This window comes from Sinohyriopsis cumingii, unplaced genomic scaffold (assembly GCF_028554795.1).
Source record: "Sinohyriopsis cumingii isolate HCF-2022 unplaced genomic scaffold, ASM2855479v2 utg001554l, whole genome shotgun sequence".
Classification (NCBI taxonomy): Eukaryota; Metazoa; Mollusca; class Bivalvia; order Unionida; family Unionidae; genus Sinohyriopsis; species Sinohyriopsis cumingii.
In genome coordinates, this window is record NW_028316017.1 from 552,575 (window position 1) to 568,146 (window position 15,572).

The 15,572-nt window shown below is 36.8% G+C and overlaps 1 protein-coding gene across 1 annotated transcript in view; it reads right to left on the reverse strand.

Annotated features, from left to right (window-relative positions):
• Positions 1-8,708, reverse strand: part of LOC149771954 (cell cycle checkpoint protein RAD1-like) — a 37,029-nt gene extending 28,321 nt beyond the window's left edge. The window contains exons 1-2 of the mRNA XM_089948050.1: positions 8,544-8,708; positions 659-814 (exon numbers count right to left, since the gene is read on the reverse strand). Coding sequence (XP_089804176.1) covers positions 659-814; positions 8,544-8,666 — 279 coding nt within the window. The 5' untranslated portion in view covers positions 8,667-8,708. The remainder of the gene's footprint in view (positions 1-658; positions 815-8,543) is intronic.
• Between the last annotated feature and the right edge of the window lie 6,864 nt (positions 8,709-15,572).

Here is a 15,572-nt window from a genome sequence, read left to right on the forward strand (position 1 = left end):
TAAATAACAAAGTAAGACAAGAAACGTTCTAACAACACTGTCTCTCAATGGGTCTGGTTAATGGTAACACTGTAAGACAAGTAACATTCTAACAACACTGTCTCTCAATGGGTCTGGTTAATGGTAACACTGTAAGACAAGTAACATTGGGTTAATCATTTTTTATATATACTAAATTAGGATCAGCAGGACATAGAACTGTTCATTGTCTTTTTTGAACAGATAAACCATGTTTAATTTGATTTCTTTGACAAAATGAGAACAATTTGAAACTTTTACACTTATAACAAAGCAAAATACTCAGCAGAAAAGCAACTGTGGTTATAATTATGTGACACAAACCAACAGAGACTTCATCAAGAAACAGCACTTCTAATTACTGTGAATTTATTCCCTTTGGAGGGTATCCATTTCTGAGGAATCTGCAAAATTATTATGTTTTTGTGAATTTAGGAATAGGTCCTGTTATTTCCAAAAGAAAACTCGCTCATGATGAGTCTTTCAATGTGTGCTCTTTGTAGCAAGCACAAATTCCACAACACTGAACTTACACAATGAGTAGTGAGATAATATAGGAGTTACATATTCAAGAGTATGCAAAACCATGTCCACTTGCATGATCATATTTTCTATTAAAACTGCCACTGAAAATTCTTACCAGAAGAACTGTCAGATTGATCTTGAAGGTGACCTGTTCTTCCTTTATGATGTAATGATGAAATATGCTCTCTTGAATAAAAGCGTTGGCCTGCACACACTTTGCATCTTCTACCGTCACCTTCAGACCCATGGGACTAGCAAACAGTGTAGCAATCTAGGATGAAAAGTTAAAAAAGATAATCATATTTATCTGACATGATGTTGTGTGTCTTATTGGACATTATGTTGTATGTCTTATTGGACATTATGTTGTATGTCTTATCTGACATGATGTTGTGTGTTATCTGACATTATGTTGTATGTCTTATCTGACATTATGTTGTGTGTCTTATCTAATATTATGTTGTATGTCTTATCTGACATGATGTTGTGTCTTATCTGACATTATGTTGTATGTCTTATCTGACATTATGTTGTGTGCCTTATCTGACATTATGTTGTGTGTCTTATCTGACATTATGTTGTATATCTTATCTGACATTATGTTGTGTGCCTTATCTGACATTATGTTGTATGTCTTATCTGACATTATGTTGTATGTCTTATCTGACATTATGTTGTATGTCTTATCTGACATTATGTTGTGTGCCTTATCTGACATTATGTTGTGTGTCTTATCTGACATTATGTTGTATGTCTTATCTGACATTATGTTGTATGTCTTATATGACATTATGTTATGTGTCTTATCTGACATGATGTTGTGTGTCTTATCTGACATTATTATGGACAGGTGTGTGTTCTATTGGTATTATGTTATGCTACTGTTGTTGTTTTTGTAGGGTTTAACGTCATTTTTCAGTACAAGATAGGCTATACATAGCGGCCAGTATAAATGGTGAAGGAAGAACCTGGGAAAACCCTTGAAAGAGCCACCGACCCACAAGAAGCTACTGGCAAGCTTTCTCGCATACCCACATTGGCCAAACCTGAGACTTGAACCCATGCAGACAGAGGTGAGATGGCAATGATCCATAACATTGAGCACTTTTGACCACTTGGCCACTCGGGGCCCCCATGTTGTGTTGTAATTGCGTCTATTTCTGAAAATTGCATTTATTTTCAAAATGCAAGAACTATACTGCTCCAAAGAATCATCTAAAGTCTGAGGGTCAATTGAGCTGAATCAGAGTAGAACAACCTAAGTGGTTAAGGGGGCCACCTCAGATGTGGGAGGTAGTGGGTCTGAACAATGACATAAAAATGGTATAAGCCACTGCTTCAGTTGGCATTCAGCATTATGAGGTTAGTAACAGGACTGATCAACCAGGTGTCAGGATAATGTGACTGGGTGGGACATCATGCCACATGCCTGCGGCATGATGCCCCAATACTAGACATCACTATAAACTGCCACACTGCAGACATCATAGTGATATGACTAAAATTGTTAAAGCTATGTTAAAAATCTAAATCACACACACTGATCATCCCAAACTAATGGAATTCAGGTTACAAGAAGTGTCTGTATCAATTATGAAAATGTGACCTTTTACAAGTACCTCCAATTCCTCCTATCCTTGGGCACTATCCAGAATTTGAAACCTTTACTGTCATCAACTCATCCAAGCCAACTGGAGAATGGCTGGACATCTTGTTGGGCTTACACAACTGGACCCAAAGCATAAAAACCTCATTCTGGTGTACCACTAAGGGTAAAATGATGAGACGATGAAGTGGGAAGGCCAGAGTGCAGCTTTCATGACATCATCCAAAAAGAAATGATTCAAAATGTCTTAGGGAAGAGACTTGCTCCCCTTGCACCTCTGACTACTCAACAGGGTTGAAAGGAGTTGTATACTCGGTCCTACAGTTCTGTTGATTCCTTGTTTAAAACATGTATGAGGGGGAGCAGTGGACCTCTTGGGATGGGGGCTTTTCTTGGCTGGTTTAGTTAGGCCAGGGACCAACATAGCTGATCCCTCAAATCTTGTGTGACAATCAAGAGGGGCAGCCCAAAGAAAGGCTTTGCTCTGCTCCAAGGCAGCATTCCTACAAAAGTGAAGAATGTCTGCAGAGAACACCGTGGATATCAAAAGTATCTTTCTCAATGTCTTGAAAAACTTAACTTCTGTATGCACTGCAAACCTTCCGATGTTTTGACAGAACTGGATGAACAACAAAAGGGTACAAACTTGCATGATCTTACAGTAAAATCCATAATACGTAATAGTTGACTACAGTTCGACATTATTGGCACAATGTTTCACACATAAATCATTTCTTCCTATACCTGACAAGAAATTGCATCACACTGAAAAATGTAGCCTGAATCACATAAATACAGGCAGGTTTTTCATGACATAATGAACTGCTGTAGTCTCCATAACCAGAAAAGAGTTAATCATCTGCAACATATATGTCTTGATTAATAACAAAATGTGGCTGCCAAAATTTAACTTTCTCTCATTGCAACTGTGAATTTGTCTGCATTGATCAGTCCTTAACACATTAACCCCTGGTGATGAGTATACATGGCAGGAGGTTGTAGCCTACTGCCGAGCACTGTAGCGTCAAGGTCATGTATGATATACTTAAGTGGGTGGTATTATAGAAAGGTAGACAGATGTAGCTCTACAATGATACCAAATAATCTGGCAGTTCTAGTTGCACTACAAAATACAGAGGGAAAAACCTCATTTTTTGGACCTGATTTTTTTTCCACCCAAAATTTGCCCGTGGTCAGAATCCGATTTTGTGTCCAGATTTTATACTTTTTGGTCTCAGATCTAAGGCAGACTGGTATGAACTGCAAACAGACAGATGAACCTTTGCAAAAAGTAGGATAAGATGGGCATTTGGAATAAAGTGTGGTCTTGATATGAAAATAATGGGTCCATTAAGCAAAAACAAAAAGGGGGCCCTGAGTGGCCAAGTGGTCTAAAGCACTTTCTGTTATGGCTCACTGCCATCTAACCTCTGTCTGCGTGGGTTCGAGCCTCAGCCAATGTGGGTAAGTGAGAAAGTTTTCCATTAGCTTCTCATCGGTCGGTGGTTCTTTCAGGGGTTTTCCTGGGTTCTTCCTCCACCATTAATACTGGCTGCCATGTATAGCCTATCATGTGCTGAAAAATAGCGTTAAACCCTACAACAACAAAAAAAAAAAAAAAAGGAACTCCAACTTTTACCCTTCTGCTCATGTGCGAGCCAAATAGCCAATGAAAAAAGATGTTTCTAACACAACTAGGCATAATGTTATTGGAAAATCACCTGGAAGCTGCTTTCTTAGGATTATTTCAGAAATAGCTTAAAAAATGTGTTTCCTACTTGAATTTCAGGTGAAAATGACAAAAACCTCCAGGGGTTATTGTGTTAAACACACTATATATAATGGTCAGGTGATTCACCATTTGGATCTTACCCTAATTGATTAAGAACTGGTCTAATTAAGTATTTATCCCATAAATCTGTTTTTCTTTTCTAAATAAATAACGTGATGAGGCCAAGGAATGATCATATTAAGCATTGGTCTCACAAATCTTAATAAACAAGCCAGTTTGAACTGATTTTACTTGTATCAAATTAAACCTACCATCCTAATAATGTCTAGTTGTATGCAATCTTGTGGTGCAAAAGGAATCACAAATAACAGATAATAATTTATCTGCTAATGAAAGTTTTCTTCAATCATACATTTGGCAAATATTTTAAATGATGCCAATTTTGCAAAAAAACAATGTCTAATGGAACATACAATGTTACAAAATGTAAAAATGCCACATAAAAAAGGTTCTTGTATTCTTGCTGCAAATGATGCTGTCATTGCAGAGTGGTTATGAAATGAACATGATGTCACTACAAACAAGCCAAATTGTCATCCACAGCAGAACACTTAAAATTACAAACTGCATAACTATTTACACATTTACAATCATTTTGAGTCTATAAAGTTTAATATTCACTTGTTCTCTGAATAGGCAATCTAAACACCTGAAAACATGCTCTCTCCCCAATACCCAAATATTTGAGTAGTATAAGGAGTCCAGTGGGATCAGACATCATATTTCCCTACTTTACAAAAATCAGCTACAGGGAAAGTAAGTTCAGTGGAACGAGACATCATATTTACAATCTTTACAACAATCAGCTGCAGGGAAAGTGAGTTCATTGGGATGAGACATCACATTTACATACTTTACAACAATCAGCTGCAGGGAAAGTGAATTCAGTGGAATGAGACATCATATTTACAATCTTTACAACAATCAGCTGCAGGGAAAGTGAATTCAGTGGGATGAGACATCACATTTACATACTTTACAATGATCAGCTGCAAGGAAAGAGTTCATAGGGATGAGATATCACATTTACATACTTTACAACAATCAGCTGCAGGGAAAGTGAGTTCAGTGGAATGAGACATCACATTAACATTCTTTACAACAATCAGCTGCAGGGAAAGTGAGTTCAGTGGGATGAGACATCACATTTACATACTTTACAACAATCAGCTGCAGGGAAAGTGAGTTCATTGGGATGAGACATCACATTTACATACTTTACAATGATCAGCTGCAAGGAAAGTGAGTTCCGTGGGATGAGACATCCCATTTACATACTTTACAATGATCAGCTGCAGAGAAAGTGAGTTCCGTGGGATGATACATCACATTTACAAACTTTACAAGAATCAGCTGCAGAGAAAGTGAGTTCAGTGGGATGATACATCACATTAACATTCTTTACAACAATCAGCTGCCGGAAAAGTGAGTTCCATGGGATGAGACATCACATTTACATACTTTACAAGAATCAGCTGCAGAGAAAGTGAGTTCAGTGGGATGAGACATCACATTTACATACTTTACAACAATCAGCTGCAGGGAAAGTGAGTTCCGTGGGATGAGACATCATATTTACATACTTTACAAGAATCAGCTGCAGAGAAAGTGAGTTCAGTGGGATGAGACATCAGATTTATATACTTTACAACAATCAGTTGCAGGAAAAGTGAGTTCATTGGGATGAGATATCACATTTACATACTTTACAACAATCAGCTGCAGGGAAAGTGAGTTCAGTGGAATGAGACATCACATTTACATACTTTACAAGAATCAGCTGCAGGGAAAGTGAGTTCCTTGGGATGAGATATCACATTTACATACTTTACAAGAATCAGCTGCAGAGAAAGTGAGTTCAGTGGGATGAGACATCAGATTTATATACTTTACAACAATCAGCTGCAGGAAAAGTGAGTTCATTGGGATGAGATATCACATTTACATACTTTACAACAATCAGCTGCAGGGAAAGTGAGTTCAGTGGAATGAGACATCACATTTACATACTTTACAAGAATCAGCTGCAGGGAAAGTGAGTTCTATGGGATGAGACATCACATTTACATACTTTACAACAATCAGCTGCAGAAAAAGTGAGTTCAGTGGGATGAGACATCACACTTACATACTTTACAAGAATCGGCTGCAGGGAAAGTGAGTTCATTGGGATGAGATATCACATTTACGTACTTCACAACAATCAGCTGCAGGGAAAGTGAGTTCATTGGGATGAGATATCACATTTACGTACTTCACAATAATCAGCTGCAGGGAAAGTGAGTTTCGTGGGATGAGACATCACATTTAAATACTTTACAAGAATCAGCTGCATTGAAAGTGAGTTCCATGGGATGAGACATCACATTTACATACTTTACAACAATCAGCTGCAGAGAAAGTGAGTTCAGTGGGATGAGACATCACATTTGCATACTTTAAAACAATCAGCTGCTGAGAAAGTGAGTTCAGTGGAATGAGACATCACACTGACATGCTATTGATGAGATAGATTCTGTGCTTTCCAAATGCAGACACTATTGATGGGATAGATTCTGTATTTTCCAAATGAAGACACACTACTGATGGGATAGATTCCATACTTTCCAAATGAAGACAAACTATTGATGAGAGAGATTATGTACTTTACAAATGTAGACACACTACTGTACTTTCCAAATGAAGACACACTATTGATGGGATAGATTCTGTACTTTCTAAGTGTAGGTCACACTATTAACGGGATAGATTCTCTACTTTCCAAATGCAGCAGTGATATATTCACAAAATGTCAAGCAGTTTTAATACAAGATAGTAGGGGGGTGATTATTCACATTGTATTTGCAAAGGAATTGCTGTCTAAAATTCCAAAGTGTCAAAAAGGTTCATTTAGATCATTCTAGGTCTACTAGATGCATGCTTTTTCATATTTTATCATCAATGAAAGCATTTTCCTCATATATAATTCAATCAAAGTCAAACAGAACCATAAATGTTCATTCACTTTCCTTTTACACCCAGTTGATTATGATCATGAGTGGTCATGATATGATTATAAAAAAGAGGAATACAAATACCTGACTTTTGGCTAAATAAAACTTTGAAAAAGGTTTGCAACAGAGTATAACTGACTTCTATAAATTATCTAGTAAAGAGGGGACAGCAAGAAACAGAGCCATAACAAGAAAGGCCAGTGGGCACTTATTGACACCAATGGTACCAGTGACAACTGATATTTCAAACATTTTGTTTATGGTCTCACCTAAATACAACATATAAAAGTAGATGATGAACAAATACATCATGAATACAACATATATATTGATAAGCATTCAATATTTATTCCAAGCAAGTCTACATCCTGCAATTCCTCTTGGAACCAATCTGTAAGTTTATTTATAATTTTCAGCACATATATAGTATCATGAAGTTGACCAAATGTATTTTTTGCCCAGGGCTTTGTCACAATCTACCATCTTCTTAAGCTGATTATTTTTCTTATTGATTTCAGTTTACATATCATTATAAAACCTCAAGATTGTGATAAGTTTCCTTAAAGCCCATAAAACCATCAGGAAATAATACAACTGGAACTATCAATATAAATTTTATACAAAATTATATAATAACAAAAATCATTTTCAAACATATTTCACATTTTTTTTCTCAGTCAAACTTGTTTATCTTATACCCTCCAACACAATTGCCCTAGAACACCTGAGGTAGGACTGTTCCCCTAACTACCCCAACTTCTGCTATTTTTCCAACTTCTCACTGATACGCCTGATTTGTGACTGAAAGCCCTTAACATCTGAATCTTCAATTTTCTTCCACCCCTTTGTGATCTCTTTAATATGCATAAAATAAAATTGCCTAGTATTTATTCATATTAGATTTTTGTAGTGTATTAATTAATATGAATTATTAGAACAAAATTAAATCAATATATTTTGTTACATCATTAATTATATCAAACAGAATGAATAATAAATAATGTAACATTCATGGACATTTCAAAAGATCCTACCTTAATCAGCATTTCCCCTAGGGTTGTGAGATCGTGATTCAAAACCCCCTTGCTGTCAGAACTGGGGTGTGGAGTCAGATTGAGTAAAATAACAAACCCTGATATTAGAACTGAGATTTAAATTAAACAATTTGGGGGGTCACTGATGCACAAATGAGGATAAAGGGAAACACTGCCTCGTTGTCTACCATAATTATGTACCAGTAGACCTTTGTGAAACCGAGGTTTTATCACCGGAAACAATCAACTCAAAGTCTTTATACTGTCAAACGTGATGTGAATTGGCTTTTGGTGTGAGATATTGGGGCTTTGAATGGGGATAAATTGTTATCGTTTGCTATGAATTACCAGCAATAAATACATTGCTGACAGACTTTCTTTTTAGCTTAGAACACTTGATAATAACAAAATCACCGCTATAAGCCACCGGCAGATGGCACAATGATTTATTTAGCACGAAATGAGTCAATTCCATGAGATTAGGAAACCAGCATCAATAGAAATATCACAAAACGAGTATATTTCTTCATCCGCGAAAATATATAATATTCTATTTGCACCGCTAATGCCCTTACTTCTTTGAAGTGAATCGCTTTGAGTATTGTTGAAACATTCCTAACATTATCTAGTTTTGCCAGTAGTACATATTGATCGTCATCATTTGATTGCTGAGTGGACAAAGCCATTTGATCTTTCATTTCTCTTCCCACATTACAAATCTCCCGCAAAACGACATTCGCAACTTCAATATATAAGAGTAGCTGAATAGTAGTATGCCAATAGGCGTTTACGATTTATGCAGCTTATTATGCTCTCTCTCTCTCTCTCTCTCTCTCTCTCTCTCTCTCTCTCTCAGAGAGATCCCGATACTGCGAAAAGTTATGAGGATGTTTCCTGTCTTATCCCGAACATATCAGTATCGTAATAGGTGTTTAAGATTTCGTAGCTGAGATAGCCCAATGTCCTCTACGCCCCATGACTTGATTACCTTTACCCTGCTCGCCACACGTGAGTGTATAATTTAAGCAAATGCACTCGATTCTGTGGTAAGCCTTCTCCAGTGTTTGCGTAAGTGAAGTTACTTTCCAGTGTAATTATACCCCATAACGATTTCAAAATCAAACGACATCAAGGATATAATAAATGCACAAAATAAAATCATTTCATTCATCAATTTATAAAACCTGATTGTCGCCAGAGGGTCCCAAAGGCTATTAGCTTCTTGGCTTTTGGAATAAAAGGGGAGTTTCTATAGTAATACGGTCCCCATATTTGCATGGGCGGGTCTATGTTTTCAAGCAGCAGATGTGATGTAGTTCACCATCTTTGATAATCTCAATAATTTCGTAAATTTTGAGTTACAGCTCTTTGAACACATGTATATAAGAGTTCCTCCTTTTTATTTGTTCAACTTGTTTTAGATATATTAAAGCCAGACATTATAAATATTGGACGCAGACGACACAGATTTAACTGTAATGGATTATTCTAGAAATCAGAAGAGGACAGGGAGCAGTCTGTCTGTTGACATAGAAAGCTTCTGTTTATGCTGCAACGCCAACAAGTTGACAGTGTTTGGACCCCCAGGTGACAATCATTTTTGAATTAATAAATTGATGAATGAAATGACTAAGTTTTGTGCATTTTTTACATCCTTGCTTTGCATTTTTTTAAATGGGGTGGGTGGGTTTACAAACAAATGGGAGAGTGTGCGAATGCTATAGATGCCGCAATTATAAGAGCACAATTTTTTTTCAGGACAGGATGGTGCTACGTCTGCGTCCACGATCAATTAGCTGTCTGCGCAAATATTGGGCATCCGTGACAGCTAGACTCTGATATGCCCACAGTATTGATCGTCAAGACCGATCGTCGTTGTCAGCTGTCTGGGTAGGCAGTACATGAATCCCACCAATACGCCCCATGTTTGCATGGGCGTACAACGCTACGTAGATCAACTTGCTGAATCGGCCGTATAGCACCATACAGTAATCTAGCTCCTTGGCCTGGTTCATCCACTGCCTGCGCGGTGTCTGCACCAAAAACGGGCCGATTCCTGACGATACTTACTCCAGTACGGTTGCTACGACGGTTTCCGTGGTGTGTGAGTCGAACTCTATCCCCTGGATACGTGTACAGCCTCGGGCCCTGACATCGGAGTGCTGAAAGGTTTACCTCAAGTGTTGGTTTGGGCAATCACAGTGGTGAAACGGCAGAGCTCGATAAAGGCGAACGCTTTAGACCACTTGATCATCCGTGGCCCGTTGGTCCGTCTGACTTTTGGGCTACACCGTTGCGTATAGCGTTGTGTAAGGCTTCCACGAGTTGGGGAGACCCTTTGTCTTCATTGCGTACGTACCCAAATAGGTAGATGTCGTCCGCGAGGACTGGAAGGTCATCTAGGGGTTGAAGTCGTGTGAGACCCTAGTTGCCCGCAATGTAGTTGACGCAGGTGATGTCTTATTGCAGGTTGTTTTAGTAGGCGTTCTCTCGCATGATGTATATTGCGCGCTCTACATTCTCATTTCGTGAAATGCTTTTCGGGTTCATGTCCTCTACCTTAAAAATTAGTGGAGTATAAAAATACGAAAATATCCAGTGACACCTTAGGCATAATATGACCGAGGACGACGTGCATGATTTACTTACCTCCGAAACGACTCTGCATTATCTCTGCTAAGTAAGCGTCGCTGCTATATGACGATGTACTACTTACTATTCGATTAGGGATATTATCCTAAACGCCGATCAACTCAGAGTACACATCAGGATATTAAGAGTCACAAAATATTTCCCAACACTTGCCCCCATTATTTTGTTTATTTCCAAGACCTGCTACGGTCAGTCTAATATATGTACTGATTTGTAATTTCAACTAAATCAAATTCCTTGAGGTAAAATGTGTTGTGGTGTCTTTTTGCAAAGCATCAAACTGCCCATGCTGATTGGAACATTTCCGTTGTAAAATCATCAGTTTCGGCGGTGCGTAGTTTTGCATCTTCAATTTCGATGGTAAGTAACTCCTGCATGTAGTCTACAATCGCATAATTTCGAAATAGAAGTGATAAGATTTGAAAAACACCGGAACATATTTACTTTGAAATTTAAAATAAAAATTAAAGAGACTGAAAACGGGTAAGCACTACACATCTCCAAAACTGAAGGCTTAACAACGAAAATGCTCCAGTGAGGATAGAGAAGTTTACGTTTCAAAAACATATTAACACATTTTTACGAAGAATTTAACTTCATTCAAATTATCACGACCTATATTTAACTGACTTTAGCAGGTCATGACAACAAAATATATAAAGCACCAAGTGTTTGGAACTATTTTGTTAGACTTTTAATATACGTACGTGTCCGCCAAGCTCATCGGCGTATGGATGATATAAAAATTGAATAGTAAATCGTCAGATAATAGCAGCGCATACCTAGGAGCGATGGTGCAGAGTGCATAGGTTGCGCTCCACAGATAGTACTTACTTCTGACAGAAAAACGGGTGTAAGATGAAGTTGTTTGCATTTGCAACATGCACAATCGATTGAATGTTAGCATACTTCTATGCTACTCACATCTACTGTTGCTAAAATTTATTTCATGTTGTGGTTGTGGAAATCGTGCAAGATCAAAGCACACAGCTGATTCAAATGGCTGCTCCCTTGTGCTTGTAAAATCAGCATGAAGTTGTCCAAAATATAGTAGTTATTAAACTAGGGAAAATAAATTTGCTGGAGTAGGCAAAATATCATCTGAAATTGGAGTGAATGAATTAGAAAACGTAAACAAATATAACAAGTTATATGCTCGTATTTTAAAATCTATTCTTGGCATTGGAAATGAATCTACTTGGTGACACTGCTAACTTTTCTGTAGTCAGTACACATGCGGAATGAATTGTCTGGTCAGAGCACAAGAACTCGATTGACCTTTTCTTGGTTTAATATAAAATCGTTTACGGGTAAATATTGATTTCCTGTTTTCAAATATTCATTCGTGAGAGGATTCATCCTGTAAGGCTGCTGTTTCACAGAGGTAGAATCTACAATGTCAACATCATGATGGATTTTATTTCCTTGTGTTGGAACTTTAATTTATATTGTATGATGATCTTTGTCCGTGACTGAGAGTTTTAGCCTACCTATTATCATGTTTTAAAGCCGTTTACTTGAATTTGAGTTAAAAATCCAGCCTCGATTATGACCTAAGAATGTTCTGGAAGCAAACTTGTTGACAATATTTTTGAATTTTCCATTAGAAATGACCCACAAACATTCTATTGCACCATAGGTCATGTGATTGTATGTAAATAGAGGTTGTAAACTAAGCCTTCATTCCTGTTTTAATATCAGTCTTTGGGAATCTATAATCCGACTATATAATTGTGATGCGTTATATTTGAGAGGAATTATTTATTTATTACTGTTTGGGATAGTTACAACTAAACTGAATAATAACTGTACTATCTCCATCAACATACACCTTTAACATAATTATATGACAATATTGTTTTTGTTTCCGCCTCCCAGTGGTGTTAATGATATAATGTAAGTAATTTATTTTCTTTGCAGTTGTATAAGGAAAATAAAATTTAGCCCAAAAAGGAGTTTGAGGCAAGGAAAGAGAGCCAGAAATTCATCTCCAGGCCCATATCTTCTTTCCTGTGTATTTCTATCATATCTTAATTTAATTTTTGACCGATTAGAGTGAAGATTAGTTCTTGCTGCTTTACGAGCCTTTGAAAAGTTATATTTGGAATCAAATTAGAGACGTTGTCAAGAAGATTAATATTGGAATGTTAATTTGAAAGAAGTTTCTCTTTTGACATATTCAATGGTCCACGGACAGTATGTCCAAAAATCAGTTAAAAAAGGATTAAAAACCTAACAACAAACAACAGCAACTGAACATCCTCATTCTAATCTTTTCCTGTATCAAAACAATATGACTGAAGCATATGCTTCAAAACGTTTTATGAAATCTTTCTTAAGCCCCTTGACTTTCAGGCTGTTAGGCAGAATAATTAAATTGTTGGATGCCTAATTCATGCATAACTTGTTGGAGAATTCCAGACATAAAAGTTGACCATTGATCAGACTGGACAGATTGGGGAAAGGACAGCAAGTGTAAATAAACGCCATCATTATCAAAACTTTCACAATGGTTTTAGTTTTAATGTTTCTAAAAAGATTTGCCTATGGAAATTTTGTGGATGCACACCTTATGGTCAACAAGTTGCCTGACTTGGTTTTAGTTAAGGGCCGACAGTCTGCCATTATTGTGCTGAATGGTTCGTCAAATGCATGAATAGGAGGCAGATGAATCTTATGTATCTTCTGATGGGGTTGTACTACCATTTGACAAGTGAAACGATCTACAGTATTTACAAACATCACTTTACTTTTAATTTCGGCCAATGAAAATTATTCAAGATCTTGTGATAAGTTTTAATCACCGGCCAAATTTGCTTCTTGGGATAGCCAAAGAATTTCTTGTTAGTATGACTAGGGAACAACAGCATGATAGCTTAATGACCACTCGTCAACAGTGGATACCTTAGATGGAGTCCATTTTATCACAAGGACCCCATTTTGTCGCCATTTAACAAACTAGTAATTGTGTGGCTTCAGTTTCATTAATAGCTCTCTGAAACAAACAGAGATCAATGGATCTTGTTTCTGTTCAACAAGATTGTCTTTTGTCATCCTCATTAGAATAGAGAGAATGAGTAGCAAAAAGAGGATCATTTTGATCAATACAAGGGGCAAAGGTGACCTCATATGTGTCAGCTAAAGGAATAATTTCCTGATCAACATCAGTGTCAAGAACTCTTTCTGCCTAATTTTGGTAACTGTGCCAGCATGATAAAAATCAGGGATTTCATTTTCAATAGGATCGACTTTTTGCAACCAAACATGACTTGTCAGTTATTAATGGATTAACCACGACCTCATCTCCAGCTAGGTCATTTCCTAGTAATAAATGAATGCCCTATATAGGTAAAGAAGTCACTACACGAACATTCATGGGTTGCGAAACCAAATCTCATGCCAAATCGCAACAATAGAGGAACATAACGAAACCACACTCTAATACCTGCTTAAGAATGCTTTCACTAGAAACCTTCTCAGACAAAGGCAAAGTACCTGATAACAAAATATTCTGAGAATCTCTGTTGTCTCTTAATATTTTAATACAGATAGGCCTGCCAGACTCACCAATAAGTGATATATAATCTTGTTATGAGAATGGTTCCTAAGTCTGCAAATGAGGTTTCTTTGACCCAACAAATGTATTGCTTATAAATAGGATTATTGGAAGAGCTGTTTTTATTCTGATGCTTATTTTTCAACCTGTAGCAATTAGAAATGACGTGATCTTTATTTTTACAATTAATCACATAGAAAGAGATAAGGATTTCTGATCAGTCTTATCAGATGTTTAACTTTCTAAAAGTTGTTCCAGATTGAGATTTGGAAGTACTAATATGAGACTGATATGATTTTAAATAAACAACTGATGAGAGGAAGACTTACTGACAACTGAAACTTTGTGAATCAAGGAATAATCAACAGCTGTGTGAACAATATTTTCCAGTGCTTCCATGTTTTTTTTATGAAGCCATGACATCATTATGGATGCAATTCTTGAACGCTTAAATTAATATGAGCTATTGGAGATTATCATCATCCTTCTTGGCTGAGCACCACCAACTATATAGTTATTATTCCCTTGCAAATTCAGCATGGGTTTGTTTTTACCATTCCAAGGCTTTGTTGATCTGCCTCAGGTACCAACTCATAACCCTACAAGATACATTCATTAACCACATCATAATCAGCATTATGTTGTAGTCACAGTGAAGAGTGGACTGTGCAAGCTTTACCAATAAGTACACTTTGTAATAATAAAGTCCAATGCTCTCTTGGCCATCTCAAGTTTTCAGAAATGTTCTCAAAGGAAAGAAAATATTTATCTCTCTTTTTCTGAAAAGGCAGTTCTAGCCTAATATTCAAAACCTCAACTTGTGGTTGAAAGAAGGGGAGGGAGAGTGCTCCAACTGCAAGTTCTATTTCTTTCAATCTATATTGTATTTCCCTTTCTTCTCTCTGCAGCTGCATTTCCCTCTCCTCTTTCTCTTTCATCGTTTTTCTCTCTGTGAATTTCCTTTTGTATTTACCTCTTCTTTTCCTCTCAATTTTCATTTCCATCATTTCGTTCTGAAGCTGAAGCTTTCTTAATTTCAATTTCATCTAGACTTTTAACCATAATTCCTTTAGTTTCTTATCAAAACTATATATAGACTTACCAATTAAACCCAAAGCACTATTATCAAAATATTTCTTTCCCACCAAATACTGAATCAAAATATTGTTTATCTCTTGCTTTCTTAAAGATGATTTCACTTCAGAAGGATCAAAATGTAAGGCAAGCTCATGCAAGTCATCCTTTTTCATAGCTTAACCTAACCCATCCTCAGTAGGATTTGAAATAAAGTTTTGGATATTAGATGACATTGTGAATTCTTGGAGATTTCATGAAAGAGTTATCAAATGTGTGAATTTAAAATTTTTACCAGGGCCAAAGAAAATTCAATAAATTT